This window comes from Hermetia illucens, chromosome 4 (genome assembly GCF_905115235.1).
Source record: "Hermetia illucens chromosome 4, iHerIll2.2.curated.20191125, whole genome shotgun sequence".
NCBI lineage: Eukaryota > Metazoa > Arthropoda > Insecta > Diptera > Stratiomyidae > Hermetia > Hermetia illucens.
This window is the reverse complement of record NC_051852.1, coordinates 7,884,343-7,899,696: the sequence shown is the minus strand read 5'-3', so window position 1 is coordinate 7,899,696 and position 15,354 is coordinate 7,884,343. Positions and strand designations below refer to the sequence as shown.

Genomic DNA, 15,354 nt, shown 5'->3' with positions numbered 1-15,354 from the left:
AAAGTAGATTGACGAGGTTGACCAGATGTCTGGTTGAAACACATGGAAGTTGGGAACATAATGAAGTTCCTATCTATTGTAGGTTTGACAGCCTACTATAGTTCGTAGGTATAGTATAACCAATAAGGCGGTACAATTGTTCTTTTAGGACGCAGTGCAATTACGATCGTGGTTCATCAAGTTTGTTATCGTCACCCTATTTTAAGGATTGCTGAGGTTCTCAAAGGTCGACCTGCCAGCGATAGGAGACTCTCTTAGCGTGGACGCACGAAGTGGAAACAAAGCAGCGCTCGCTGACAACATTACACGTTGTTCCTTCATACTTTTCACTGGGCATCTGCCCGTAGTCTAGAAAGACTTCTGCTTCTTCAACACATCCTGCAGCACCAAGTAACCTGTAAATATGCTCTTTCGAGCAAGTGCGCGTTCTCTATGCCTTCCATCATTATTCCTCAAGTCAGGAATGCGACGATACCTTGCCTTTTGCCTCCTGTAGCACATCCTCGATGATGGAAAAAGGGTAATGGTCTGGGGTGGCTTGGCTGGGCTTCGTAACTAGATGGAGCGGGCTGAGCCACTGGCTAAATGATGGACGGATGGTTCCCTGCTCTTGTAAGTCGCGAAATTGCTCCTTCGGGGCTTCGAGGCGGAGGCCGACAAGCCTGCGTGGTCACTCGAAGACCGGTGGGTCCGTTGTGTATTTAAACATCGGCAAGTCTGGAAGAGTGACGGCTGCATTAAGCGGGGAGAAGCGGTCCTTAAACTCTTGGAGTAGAGCCGTGTACTGAAGTCCGGACTCTCCCGCAGGTGTAGCGATTTTTGGAAAGGCTTCTTCCTAGCAACGGATTTAGCGAGTAGCGAAATAACCGATCCAGAGTTTATTAGCAACTTGATTTGGGTGATCCAGACAAACACGTGCAGGCGGTTTTCTGCAGACACTGTAGCGCCGATCTCTGCTGTCTGGGTCGGAGGTGTCTTCCTTTATTTCCCTGGCTGCTGGAAGAGCATGGATTCTGAAAATTGACGTGCTTGAGGGCCATATACCTGCACTAGCTTGGGTTGGCTACTGGAGAGTTTTGACGGCCTATTAGTAGACTTTGTCCTCTTGATCTGGAGCGACTTCTTTGCTTCCAGGCGGAAACGGCGGCTTGGTTCTGAATCAACTGCCTAGTCAGCTAGATAAGCTGAGGTATGTCGAGGTGGAGCGCTACTAGTCTCTTGGCTATCGGATCGTTGTTTGTTTGGGGAAAGGATGAAGGTTGAGGCTGATGCGCAGCGATGGCGTAGACGGAATTGTCCGTAGTGATGAGCGAGGGTTGCCTGCTCGTCGAGGTTGGATGAATCCGTGAGTCTGTTGAGGATCGCAGCCTTAAGTTTCGCATACCTGTCCGTTTCTGGGGAGGAAGAGGGTTCAGGTGGACATTGACTACCTGGATAATGTCGGGAACTAGGAAAGAAACGACTAACGACGTTGCCAACGTTTCGGTCGCCTTTCCTTTTTCAAGGACCTTTACATACATATCTAACATCATTAGTCGTTTCTTCAAACATGTCGACTCATCCAGGAAAGGTCATTTGCTGTATTAACGACCGAACTTCACTATCGACATCACGGTCAGCCAGGCTCGTCTACCGGCGTCCTGAGTGTGAGTTGACAGACTTTTCACAATCGACTTACCTATTTCCGCTTATTACTGTCAGTCAATAGCCACCATAACTTCAGGGTTCTGGATCTTACCAATGACTTCCAAGAAAAGAATGGCTGCAATTTACAATCAGTAATGCAAGGATTGTGGATGTGGTTCCAATGTCATTTAAGGCAGTTTTACCCCGAAAGTAGAAGCGCGCCTCTTCACCATCCGCACCACCCCCTTTCAAAAACGTAGCAAGGAAAGGAGTCCAGTAACCTTAAATTCAATAAATTATTTTCTTGGACCTCATCCGGGCTCTTGATTCCTCACCGTGCGAGAGGTTCACTCATTATGACCCCAAAGACCTAACTAGAGAATATTATTTAATTTTGGGCGCCATAAGAATTTTTTGTTGAGGATACTGGGAGTCCTGAGTTCGTACTCACTTGACGAACCGGACCATTTGAGAAGTAACTTCCTTCCTCTCTAGTGGTTCACGGACTCCTCTTTTTTGGGATAAACACCCAAGTTTTCTAAAAAAATTGACTGACGATTTCGTTCAGGTCAGAAGCAACTCATCAGACGCTGCCTCACCTCTGCCCTGGCAGCAGCGTGACCGAAAGTAACGACAGGTGGGAATCGCTTCATTTATATATAATTGCAAACAGGTCATGAGTATGAATTATATTGAAGAGCTGCTTCCAGGGCAGAGGTGAGGCAGCATCTGATGAGTTGCCTCTGCCCTGGACGAAACAATCAGTTAACGATAAGGATGTTTTCTTTTCTATACAAGGGTATGCCAATGGTGTGGCCTAGGAATCCTTTTCATGATTAAGTTGTTTTTCAGAACGTTGGGGATGTGAACTTGAAGTCACAGTTGGAGACTACAGTGAGAAAGGTGCAAAACTGTGGTGTTCTTATTTCAAGGGTTACTTGTTCGGTCTTACTGTACACAGTCCTTGTTTAGGTTAAAAGAAAGAAATATTGACTGGACGAAGGTGCGGTTGCAGGTATGGTTCCCAGAGTAGCAAATCTGGAAAATTTGGTGCAACTCATGTGGTTTTTGTCGAAATTTGATCAAACTGATATTCTATGGTTATCCAGGAATTTTTCGTCCGGGTACTTTGTGGAGGCATGTTTTTCCTCAATGTCGTTGTGCTTTGTGGGGCTAATCGTCTTTTTTATCGTCCTTTTTAGGATCTCTAGAAAATATATTTAAAAAAAGGAAAAACTCACGCTTATTCCCGGCTCGTAGAGTTCCAATGGCACTGCGCATTTCAATGCAACACTGTCCCCTAGGTAGACTTCATGATAATTGGATGTTGCTGGTCGGTCGACGATGGTTCCACGGTTCACAAGTACTTCGGCAACTTTGGTGGCATTACCATGAACATTGGAAGCAGAGCAATAGTATCTTCCAGCGTCGATTGGTGTAATATAGTTGAATCTTAAGTAGTATCCATCCACAATAACGGATCTGGAAGGTAAAGGGTACATTAGCAAATGTTCCAGGGAGTAACCTAAGGATATACTCACGATGGCAGTGGTCGGTGATTCTCTGCATGCCATTCGACACGGATAGGATGTTCTCCGGTTGCATTACAGAAGATCTGTACATTCTCTCCGGTACGGACGATCATTGGCATTGGGGGTGAGAATGTAATACGAGGAATGTCGATAACAATTAATTCGGCAGTGACAAGTGGGTATTGACCATAATTATCGATAACGGAACACTGATAAAGGCCGGCAGCGTCAAAGTTGACATCTTCGATGATTAAACTATTTTCTGTGGTAAGGTAATTGCGAGGCAAGGGTCGTCCATCAACCCGATTCCAAGTGGTACGAGCATTGCTTCCTTCGATGTTACAAAGAAGAGTGGCGCGATCTCCTACTCCTACCTTGTAAGGCTGAAGTGAAGTTGGGGGTTGGTTGGGTCTAGGTGGAGGTCGTGGGACATAAGGTGGTCGATATGGAGACTCTGTTGATGGTGTATCAATATCGTGGATTCCTGGGAAAAATATTTGATGTTAAGACAATCAAAGTTTTTGTCGCTAAAGGAGGGGTTATTACTGTTTTTGTTTCGTCCTTGTAAAGACATGTTAGTAAAGAATATCATAGAAACATTAGTTGGACCAACGCTTGTGCTAATGACGAGCAGGGAGGAACCAGAATGGCATCCACCCTCGTTCTTTCTCAGCTCCTATCCTTACCTGTATCGCCGCGTCGTCTGTTGACGATGACGCTAATGTATTTCCGATCTGTTCCAGCTTCATTTGTAGCGGTACATGTATAAACTTTGGCGTCACTCATTTTAACCTGGTATGACTGTATTGTGGCCTCCCCACTAATTGAATATGTCGGTTGTGAATCTAGCACTCTAGGATATTGTTCGATTTGTGGATCCCAAACTACATGGGGCGATGGATTACCAGTTGCTGTGCAAGTAAGCTTGAGTTCATCGCCCTCTGTTAAGGACAATTCTCCTTCTGGTGGATCAAGAGTAATCTGCGGTGGACTTTGTACGATAATCACGGCAGTGAGACTGACATGTCCAGCAACATTATCAGCACTACATTGATATTCTCCAGCTTCATCGTTGGTAATATCTTCGAGACTGGAACAATGTGAGCTCTCAAAATTAGTTCCTCCATAGAAATTAGGTATACTTACACCATTGTTCCAGGGTATAGTTCCTTAATGCGCGATGAGAGTGGTTTGCCATCAAGTCGTTTCCAGGATAATTTTGGTTCGGGAATGCCAGCGATGGCACGACAACTGAGCATAGCTGATTCTCCAATGCGTACTTTTTGTGGTTCGCGTGGATGGATTTCAAGTACAGGCCGTTCACGTGCTGAAACGGATAGAAATTATTGAGCACAAGTACAGGTGTAGGAGGGTTGTTGAGGATATCACTGAACTTTTACCAGATGCCGATTTGCGTGCTTGCGATAGAAAGGGGAAAAAGTTATTTCTAAAAGTAATTTAGTTCGTACAATATTTGGTTTTGTTTCTTCTCAATTTGAGGGAATGGTTAAGTACTAGAAAAGGGACCATCCCCTTTTGACGAAAAGGGAGGTCAACATCGTTGGGTACTTTAGACAAACTACGTGCACTGGTTGGTCTATTTCTAAAAAAAAATCCTTTAAAGAGGAACGAAGATTCTGGCCCAAAATTGTCGAATAGAAGCAATAAAAGTTCTTAGGATTTAGGTGTTGGAGCATGGGAAAGGCGTGGTCTGAAGACCATGACCATGACTACCGTGAAAGTCCCGCAAATATTGAAACTCCATCTGCTTCGCCGCCTCGGTCGTGCTTGCATGCCTCTGTGCTAGCCAGGCTGGAGGATTTCTTCAATTTGAGGACTTCCTTTTCCCCTCCTCCTATTCGACCCCAAAAAACTCTCCTTACCATTAGGGATCCTCCAATAGAATGGCCTGATGAAGCCAAGGCAGGGAGAAATCCTTGATGGCCGTGACTCACCATACATCTCAGGCATCGATTGAGGATCCAATCCGCCGTGGATCTTCCCTTTTCATCGCGAGGTGTCCAAATCTAGAAAGGATCGTCATTCGCTTACAGGCAAGAAGATACAGTTCCCAAAAGCTTGAACGGCGCAATCTTGCAGCCTCCAGCCGGGAACGCCCGTATACCAGGACTTAGGGGAGACCTAAAGCCTCACGACACCACACAACCGAAAGTCATGGCAAGACACACTTCAGGGTCTGGACGCATCTCCACCGATACCTGAGAGGCTTCCCTTGTAGGGTCAAGATCTTATCCTTTAAACAAAACCGAGCACACTCACAAGAATGGCTCAACCTTCGTAGTATACTATAACGAAAGGGTAGGAAACTCTATTATACAAGCTGGGACGGGAAAATGACGGAACACTTGTTTTTGGGGAAAATGGCGTGAAACCTAAAACTTGAAAGACGAAGCCAAGTCTACGTGGTACCTTGCCAGGAACAATGCTGAGAAACTATTGTTAACCAGAATAGGCTATCCTCCACTGATTCAAGCAACCGGAACCTAGGAAATCTCTGACCCCACGTTGGGCGCCATTTGTCATAACAAATGATTACATCCTTGTCTTCTCGATTCTCCAAGTTACTAAGAAGGGACTGCAAGGGATCTGTGGAGGTGTTGGAGATAAGAAGGCCTGGAAATTGAAAATTGGGGTTCCGAACAAAGTCCTTGTCCGAGTGGGCCACTAGCATATTTGAACCATGTATGGTGGAAGGAATGTTTTCCGTGCACTAGAAATGGCAGATATTAGTTCTGCTACCGAAACCTCAAAGACCATCTGGCGTCCCCTCTTCATATTTCCCTATTTGAGTTTTAGGCACTACGGAAATGATGTTAGGGAGGGGGATATACAAAAGGCTGCTGCGATTCAGCAAACTTCCGGTTGCTTGGAGGCCAAGGAGACCGAAAACCAAGACGCAAGATGTTCCAGCATCCCATTGGACTGCGGATGGTATGCGCAATTTTCTGAGCACCGAGAAGAGACTAGATTCGAACCGGATTCCCTGGTTCGTAATAATTTGGGCGGGAACTCCAAAACGCAGAATCCACTCTCGACAGAGGGAATATTCTTACTTCCTTTTCAGGATGGCCAGTGAAGTTGCATAGTATGGGCACTCTCCCTGGCCCAATAATTCACATGGACCGCCAAAAATACTAGCTGGAAACTACTCCCTTCGTCGTCCGAATATCAGGGTGCCCAGAACGTGCACTGAACGAAACACTTCTTTACGAAAAACGGGCCTTTTTTGGAGATATAGGAAAGTGAGCCGAAGGTAGGGGTTGAGCTTGTATTTGGAGGCCGATTGCAGGCTCTGAAGGACTACGTTCGGAGCAGAGCGTCAGCAACTACACTGTCTTTACCGAACATATGTTGAATATCCGATGTAAACCGAAGCGAGGGGATGCTTTGTAAACCTGACAACCTGACAACCTGACGTTGTTGGGCAAAAGTTAGAGGCTTAAAGTTCATAAGCAGCATGAATGATCTGCCTTCACGGGGGAAATGGAAGCTACTTAGATATGCGGCTATTAATTCAGGATCGTAGGCACTGCAATTGCGTTGAGTGGAATTCATCTTTTTTTGGAACAAAGCAGACGGCTGCTAGCTTTGGTTACCCATCAGGTGGAAAGGAGCGCCTACTGCGCTCATGTCGAGGGAATGCCAAAAATGTTGCAACCACTAGCCGTTGCTTGGTGGCTTCAAACCCTTGACCTTGACTTCTGGACACCACACACAACCTCCCGTAAATCTTTGGTCTCAGGACCAGACTGGATGGCGGTAAGTGGGGTCTGGTGGCAAATGACGACTTCGAGCAAAAACCGACGATAGAAGTTTACCAAGCCCAAGAACCTTCCAAGGTTATTTACTGTATTAGGTATTGGAAAGCTTGCACTTTCCTTAGGTTGGGTTGTATGCCGTCAGGGACAATGGAATGGTCTAGAAATTTCACATGCTTCTGGAGAAATCTGCATTTTTCAGGGAGGTCTCCATATATCCTGCTCAATTATGACGTCGAACTACATCAGTACAAAAACGAGCTCCTGGGGTGGTCAAGGATACACCATCGAGAAGATTGGGGAGTCAGTAGTGTTGATGCGATACTGAACATGATTCTTAACTGGCTGAAAGATACTACATTTGGTAGTTATATTGCAGGACCTAACAGAGGTTGTGGGGTCTATCAGGGACCAATGCTGCATATCAGGGACGTTGATGTCAACTAAAATGAAGCGCCTCGAAAAATCCAAAGCGAAGGCATTTTACCTTAATTTGGTGTCTCTGGGTACTTGTCCCGGTTAATTGAGAGTTACCCTGCTCTGGTGTGAGACAGATAACGAATCAAAAAAATACATTGTGAAAGCAGGTGCTCCTTAAGTTTCCGTATCGGGATATTCGTTGTGGAACGTTCTGTACGATGGACCGTTTAGCCTTCGTAAACCAAAGGGCGCAGCGTTGAATGATTTTGCAGACAATGCTTGTTTGGTATTTTTCAGGATCTGGTGCGGACCCACGCATCGGTAAAGGACACGTGAGGGTTCGAAGTGCTCAAACCCACCTTTCCGAGCCTAGCTAGCACAGAGGCATGCAAGCACGTGCCGACGAAGCACTTCAATAGAGTTTCAAGGTTTGCGGGCGTCAACTTTTCAGGTTCATGGGATAACTCTCCCCACTTGGTCGTCTCCGGACACGTAGGATGGTCTTTTGGCTATCGACATGTGAGGGATCGAAGTACACAAAGGAAGGTGGGGGCCTGGCTAACACAGAAGTATGCATGCATATGGCGACGAAGCAGTTCAATAGAGTTTCAGTGTTTGCGGGCGTCAACTTTTCAGCTCTTCCCACTTGGTCGTCTCCGGATACTCAGGATGGTTTTTTGGTCATGGCCAACCCCATTTAGTCATTACAATCCTCAGACTGGAAAGCAAAATGGATGAGTCAGTTCAAATAGTTGTTGGAACCTGTATGTGGATATTTGAAAACTCCCTTAAAAATAACCCATGGAATTTCGAGAATGTTAATTCGTTGTTTCTGGTTATTCAGACCTCTCTAACAACTTCTCCATATTGGGTCCAACACTATATCGATCCTCAGTCTTTTGGAAGTGATAGCCAGTTATCCCGCTACTACACCTTCGTCTCCAAAAGCGCGGCAGATTGAATGAATTCTAGAGAAACTAGCGAAGGCAGAACCAACCACATGTGGCGGTCAGAATCGATCAAATGAGCCACAAGCTTCAGACTGAGAGCGTACTGACCAATGAGCTGGAGTTTGAGTTGACTTGTTAACAGCGAAAGATTCAGACTTCGGGGAACTTCTGAAGAAACCCAAGACCAGAGTAGATTCTCGTGGACGATGGGCCGTTACTTCAGCCGATAGCCAGCTAGCAGTTCTTAAAGAAACACCTATATCGGAAAAATTTGGGCACCAACAAAATTAGGTCACTCACACGCCGGTATATCCTGAGAAAATTGGTAGACCAAGTGAGTGGATACTCTTTGTAAATTTGGTTTTCCTTTCCCAGCATCAAGAACGGTCCTTTCGAAGAAGGAATCATTAGAATCCGATCGTCATTAATAGAGGAGGCATGCCAACTTTCCTAGGATATGATATTGTCATTGTTTTCAACACTGATGTGTGATCTGATTCGTCTCGGTCGTAAGGTTGGTCCGGTTGGAGTTCATCTAATCTAAGTACTCCAACTGAAACAGACGCGATATATCTAAATATTGGCAATGCGGATATGGTAAAGGCGAAACCAAACGATGACCAAACGGACTGCCTCCGACTTACAGAGCGCGGGAAAAGTGCAGATTCCTTCGGTGAATTTTTAGGCGTCTAAAAGAAAAGAGGCATAGTGGCCGTAGAAATAAAATTGAAGGCTCGGTGGAATGGAGGTGTCGCAAGTGCACGTGTCAATAAAGTGGGAGACAATACCAGTCGATCGACCAAATTTGAAAGGCAAGGAAGGAGTCAAAGCATAAAATTCGCTCCGATATGTGGTTGTTATTTACACTTTGGCACGCCACCGTTCTCGGTTACTTGAAATGCCCTTCGGCTTTCCCACGATTTTCTGAGACAACTGAACTATTTCTATATTGTTTTGCCCCAAGTGCCCTTGGAGTGACTACCCGGTCGACCATTTTGGGAGAGTGGATTCGCCCGTAATGCAATAGTCGCCTGTCCTTGATTCGTGGCCTGTCCACTGTCACTTCTGCCTTCTGATCACATTTCATACGGGTGCCAGCCTTGTGCACCGACCAAGTTCTTCGAGAGGAGAGTGGGATGACTGAAAGCATTGGTTTTGTTGGTGTTTATCTTCAGTCCAACTGTACTTGCCTCTTTTTCTAAATCCAGAGCCATTGGGCCGAGTTCCATGTTGAAGAGGGTGCAAAGACCGAGGAAGATTCTAAGTTGTTAGAGATAAGGGCGACGAAAGGTACGGAGGCGGGCGGGATAGTCAACACGCGGGAGGTTCATCTTGAAGAGGAGTGGGCGGATGAACTTGCGCTGTATCTTCTCTAGGGTAAGACAAGCACAATTACGGAAGGGGAATCAAGTCACGGAAAAATACTCAAGGATACTTCTCATGAGGGAGCATTATGAAAGGTTAGACCGAGGTGAAATCAGCACAGGAACGCAGTATGAAACCTGACATTTTGGAAGCACGGTTGGTGAATCGAATGGGTGGCTGTCAAAACGTAGTTTATCGTCAAAGGTTACACCCAGGTCGAGGATAGAGATAGGACAGAGAGCAACCACCAAAAGAGTAGGAGAAAGTGGTGGGAAAAGTTTTAAGCAAGTAACACGCCGAGTGGTATTTCTTGACATTAAGTGCCAGCTTATTAACTGTGCACCAATGGAACAAAGTAACGAGATTTGCCTGCAGTGAAGCGCAAACCATTGGGGGCGAAACAGAGAAAAACAGCTTGAGTTCATCATCCTATAACAAGCAAGAATAAGTGAGGATAGAGGGGAGGTCGTTGACAAAGAATTTAAATAAAAGAGGTCCTAGAACCGATCCTTATGGCACACCAGAGGAGGGGGAAGGGGTAAGAAGTGCAACCACCAAAGGGAACGCTACAGGATTGGAAGGAAACGTAGGAGGCAAGCCATATAATAAGTGACGGAAGAATGTTGAGAGAGGCGAATTTGGACAATAGTATCTCATGGTTAATGGATTCGAAGGACTTAGAAAAGTCCGTGTAAATGACGTAGAATTTCTGCTGCGAGTTGAGGCATTTGGCCACAAACTTGGTGAAGTCCAGAAGATTGGTAATAAAGCCGTGCTGCTCCTTAGGTATAAGGTGGCCAAAGTGAGTAGCCAGTCACTGATCTACCTCTCGACGATCTTGGAGAAGGATGAGAGGAGCGAAATAGGGCGATATTTCTCAGCAAAAGTATGGTCACATCGTTTGTGTATGAGAAAAATAAGGTCTTTTCTCCATAGGCTGGGAAAATGACACCCTTTGAGGTTATTGAAAATAATACAGAGAGGAAGGGAAATGAACTTTAATCAGAAAGAGTTTGGGAAGACCATCGGGGCCGAGTTCGACATTGGCGTCAAGGTGGTCAATGAGGGACTCCACCAAAGAGGGAGTAAGTAGGGCTCGGAGGAAAGGAGGATTTGGAGGGAACTGTGCTCAGAAGGGGGGGGGGGGAGTGGAAGAACAGTCTGTGGTGTTGAATTTAGATGGGATAACGCAGAGGTCTGGCAATTTTGTAGGAAACATACCCTACTTTTTCTTCTTCTTCTTCAGTCTTTGCCTCATTCAGAAGCGGAGGAGGGGGGGGGGGTTCATTCAGAAGCGGAGGAGGGGGGGGGGGGTTCATTCAGAAGCGTGATTGTTTAAGCCATTTTGATCTGGATGAAGTTGAAGGGCTCTTAAATCACCATCCCGCGTAGCAAGCCAACGTGTTGTCTTTTCATGTTGGTTTTGATGCTCAGAACAATCTTGGCAAAGGAGTGTGCTTCAGCGCGAATTGCATATCCATCATTAAAGACGTCCTTCTAACAATTCCTCTACGGTCGGTGCAACCTCATATCGTTTGCGAATATCCTCATTTCTGATGTGATTATGATGTGTTACGCCACTCGTCCGGCGTAACATTTTTGTCTCTAACACCGTGGGGCATCGTTCATTGCCTTTTATAGTCGGCCAATGCTCGGAACCATAGAGGACATAAGTTATCCGGTTATCGGCATAGCAAGAGGGGCGACGTTCATTTCAGTAGTTATTAAAGATGAAATTATGGAAATCTTTGGTAGAATGGGGGACAACAAAACTTCAGGTTGAGACAATAAGCTGAATGAGACCTTTAGGCTCGCAGTGAATTCTAGGGTTCTGCGTTGAGACTACTGTACAACAACGAAGTTAATCTTTCAGTTCCGGAAGAATCCATGGGGGTGGGATAGTCCGTGAACGCAGTAGTTATACTCATGTGAAACAATCAGTCCTGTTAAGAGAAGAAGAAGAACGAAGCCTCTGGTATGATGGATGCAAGGAGTACTTTATTTCTGCGGGTATACTACAGGCTTCTGCGCTGAGACTACTGTACAACGACGGAGTTAATCTTTCAGTTCCGGAAGACGCCATCTTGGTGGGTTAGTCTGAAGGCACAGTAGTTATGTCCATCTGAAGCAATCTGTGGTGTTAAGACTTAGTTGGAAAGTGGTGGCCTGACACTTGCGGAGGAAACAACAGGAACGATTTCATCACCAAGAATAGTAAGAGGAATTTCGCTCGAATTACAATTGGGGATCATATTATCACTTCCGAGGCAGCTAAGGTATACTCCGAAATGGTGATAGGCGTACAACCTAAATTTAATTAGCACGGGTAGGATCGTTGCTACAAAGCATGTAACATTGGCAAGAGGGTGGTAGGTGTTTGCAGGAGAGGAGAGGAAGAGAAGCGGCAAAAATTGTGTGGAGAGTAGTTGAGTGGCAGATGGAAAGAGAAAAAAGTAGAGGGGAAGGAGAGAATAATGAAAAGATGAAGGGAACATCGGGGTCTTTCCAATAGAAAGGGAAAGTGTAGAGGCAATGAATCAGGAAGGGAAGACTAGAAAGGGAAGAAGGGGAGTAGCTTTTCTCGAAAATAACTCTGCTGAGAGTGTGAAAATTGGTAGTTGAAGCACACTCCGGTTAATGAAAACAGGGAGAGTCCCTTAATGTCCTTAAATTCAGAAAATAGGAAAAGAAAGAATTCGCTACAGTGGTCTTGTATCGAAGAAACCAAATTTGTTTGCCAAATATTTAAGGCTTCAAAAATCTCTGGAGGCTCGTACTGATTGGGAAGGAAACCTATCTTCCCGTGTCCGTTGAAACTCAGCTTTTATAAGACAAATCCTGTAGGAATGTAGGTCCGTGATAAGAAATCTGTGAATGATAATGCGACCGTTTGGTTGTGGACAAAATCCGCGACTGCGGTGGGTGTGACTGGGTTCATATGGGTGGAAATGATCCACCCTGGGAAGCCTTTAAGGAAAATATTTATGGTTGAAAAGCAACACACGGTAGGCCCTGTCCCAGAGTAATGGTGTAGGCCAGGATATCAGGCAGTTCTTTGAAAAAATTGAGTTGGTCGATCTCGGCCCCAAACCGGGGTATTTGGAGTTCGTCATTGAGGTAAGTCTAGACCGGACACCGTTTATGATAGTTGTGATGAATCTGGTCCGTAGGGTAACACCAGTTTGATGGAATAATATTAATTTGGAGGAGGGGCGGGGATACGTCGGAAGTCAACGAAGGCCCGGAAAATCTAGAAGGAAATTAGGACTTCCTTTATTTTACTCTCTCTGACCGACCTGTAGAGAATATTATGATTAAAGCTGAGTAAGACTCCTTTGCTTTTATTCCTTTAAGGGGAAGTTATGCATTAAATTAAAAAAAAAACTCCTACTTACGTTCAACTTCTACTCTAGTGCTTGCTTGATCCGTTCCAGAGGGACTTTCAGCGATGCAAATATAGACACCACGATTGGCTGGTTGAGCATTCATGAATCGAAGGATATTTCCAGTTTGTTGTATATTTGAGTCGAGAGTGTCATGCAACTACAGAAAAACAAGTAACTTTAGTCCTGTTTCTTCCAAAATTTTCATTTAAATTTTGTCAACTTACTTTAGTCCATTTAATCGTGGGATATGGTGTACCGGTTGCTTCACAAGTGATAGCGAAATCTTGTCCTTGAATCAAAGTATTGTCTTCAAGGAGAGTTTTGATTTTAGGTGGTGTGCCCGAGATTCCTTCCTCTATCAAGACATCAGCTCGAGCGCTTGATGATAGTCCAGTGGTTGGTACGGTAGCTGTGCAAACATACGATCCAGTATCACGAGCTGTTGCTCCAGCAATGACAAGAGTATTATCCCTGATAACAATGTGTCCGCTATAGATGGGGGTGTTATCCTTCTCCCATGTGTAAATTGCATCTTCATTTGTTCGAATGTTGCAGATTAGACGGACCTCATCGCCAGTTCGTCCGTAGAATGATGGTGGCTCAATCAAAACGGTCGATGGTTGTGGAGGTTGTGGCGGGGGTGGTTGTGTTGTTTCTCCCATTACGTAGACTTGCACCAGGACTTCATTTGTACCAACTGAATTTCGTGCTTGACATTGGTAAGATCCTTCGTCGGATTTTTGGATTGAATCAAATCGTAGGTAGGGTCCTTCGGGACGTGCATATGGTGATAGGTATCCACCAACCTTAGTCCATGTGATGGCTGGGGGTGGATTTCCGGTAACAGTACAATACAAATCAGCTGGAGAATACTCAACGAATGTTTGGTAGGTTGGCTGAATTGTTACTGTTGGAATTGTGAGTTTGGGGGCTGTAAAGGAATAAAGGGTTAGTGATGTGCTTTAATTTTTGATTTCTGAATGGAGAGTAAGATTCGTCAACCATTACCATGTTTCTCAATGAATTCCTTTGAAAATTCTTGAAATTAGAATAATAGTAGGAAGCAATAAGTCCCTTTTGGTTTCTTATGGGGATATTAGGTGGTCCTGGACGACATCTATGTAAGTGATACCGAGATGCCCGCAGGAACTTCCTTATTATACTTAAAAAAAATTGCTACTTACGTCCGACTGTAACAGTGACGTGTTTCTCAGCAACTTCTGGTCCTCGTCGAGCCTGACAAACGTAAACACCAGAGTCGTGTTCCTGGAGATTTTGCATGTATAGACGACCACGGTCTTCATAGGATTGACGTGGTAGTTCACCATCAACTTTGGTCCAGGTTACAGACAATGGTACCTGAAAGATAGGATCAAATCAGAGATAGTTTGACTAGGTGACAGTTGGGAATACTTACTCCTGTGGCAATTATTTGTCCTGAGCAATCCAGAGTAACGGAACGGCCAATTTCAACAATTTGAATTGCTGGAGATGTAATCGTTACCGTGATTGTTGGTACTGGTACTGGTGGTCGGGAAGTTGTGGTAGATATTTCGCCTTAGGTGAGAGGAGAAGAGAACAATTATTAGATAAATAATCTGGATTCCGTTAAGATGAAACAACAAAGGAAAAGTGCAAGTTAGCCACGGGTTAGATGATTAAGGCTTTGTGTTAATTGAGACATTTACTGGTCCCGGTTAGTGGATGAACTGTTTCTAAACATGATTTCCGTGAAGACAAAGAATGATTGTTTATTTTGATTGTTATAGTTCGGAAATGTGGAATGGAAGGACTATTTTATTGTAAGAGAGATAGTATCAGAGTACGCCGGTTCCCTCACTTTGCTTCGAAGGAGGTATCTATTAGTAACAGCGGTAATCCCATTTCTTTGTGGGGCTTGTGTCCCTATGATCTGTGCAGGAATGTGTGATAAAATGCAAACTCTATTTAGGAAGAAGAAAGGTCCTAAACTTCGTAGGAAACTTTTTGATTCAACTGAAGATGAACCACTTGGATTTAGTCTTTCTTTCTGTAAACATAAAAAACCCTTAAATATCTTGAAAACCAGCAACCGCAACGTTTATCAAGGGTAGGGGTGTGGATTCTTAGTAGAGTAGGCCAAAAACTGTGGATTTTGCATAATAAGGATTCAGAAGACATTGAAGGAGAGATGTGGATCCTTAGGACCGTAGGAGATATGCCAGGACTATGAGATTCCTCAATGGATTGAGGGAGAGAAATGGGAATTGGTGAGGGGTCTGAATTGAGCCAGCAATAAAAGAGAGAAGAAAAAGAA

The 15,354-nt window shown here is 44.8% G+C and overlaps 1 protein-coding gene across 2 annotated transcripts in view; it reads right to left on the bottom strand.

Moving 5' to 3' along the window:
* Positions 1 to 15,354, bottom strand: part of LOC119655312 (basement membrane-specific heparan sulfate proteoglycan core protein) — a 604,263-nt gene that overhangs the window by 54,118 nt on the left and 534,791 nt on the right. For both annotated transcript variants that reach the window (XM_038061144.1, XM_038061145.1), the window contains exons 35-42: positions 14,476 to 14,615; positions 14,243 to 14,417; positions 13,283 to 13,989; positions 13,068 to 13,215; positions 4,305 to 4,485; positions 3,845 to 4,248; positions 3,168 to 3,642; positions 2,868 to 3,108 (exon numbers count right to left, since the gene is read on the bottom strand). In XM_038061144.1, the coding sequence (XP_037917072.1) occupies positions 2,868 to 3,108; positions 3,168 to 3,642; positions 3,845 to 4,248; positions 4,305 to 4,485; positions 13,068 to 13,215; positions 13,283 to 13,989; positions 14,243 to 14,417; positions 14,476 to 14,615 (2,471 nt within the window). The remainder of the gene's footprint in view (positions 1 to 2,867; positions 3,109 to 3,167; positions 3,643 to 3,844; positions 4,249 to 4,304; positions 4,486 to 13,067; positions 13,216 to 13,282; positions 13,990 to 14,242; positions 14,418 to 14,475; positions 14,616 to 15,354) is intronic.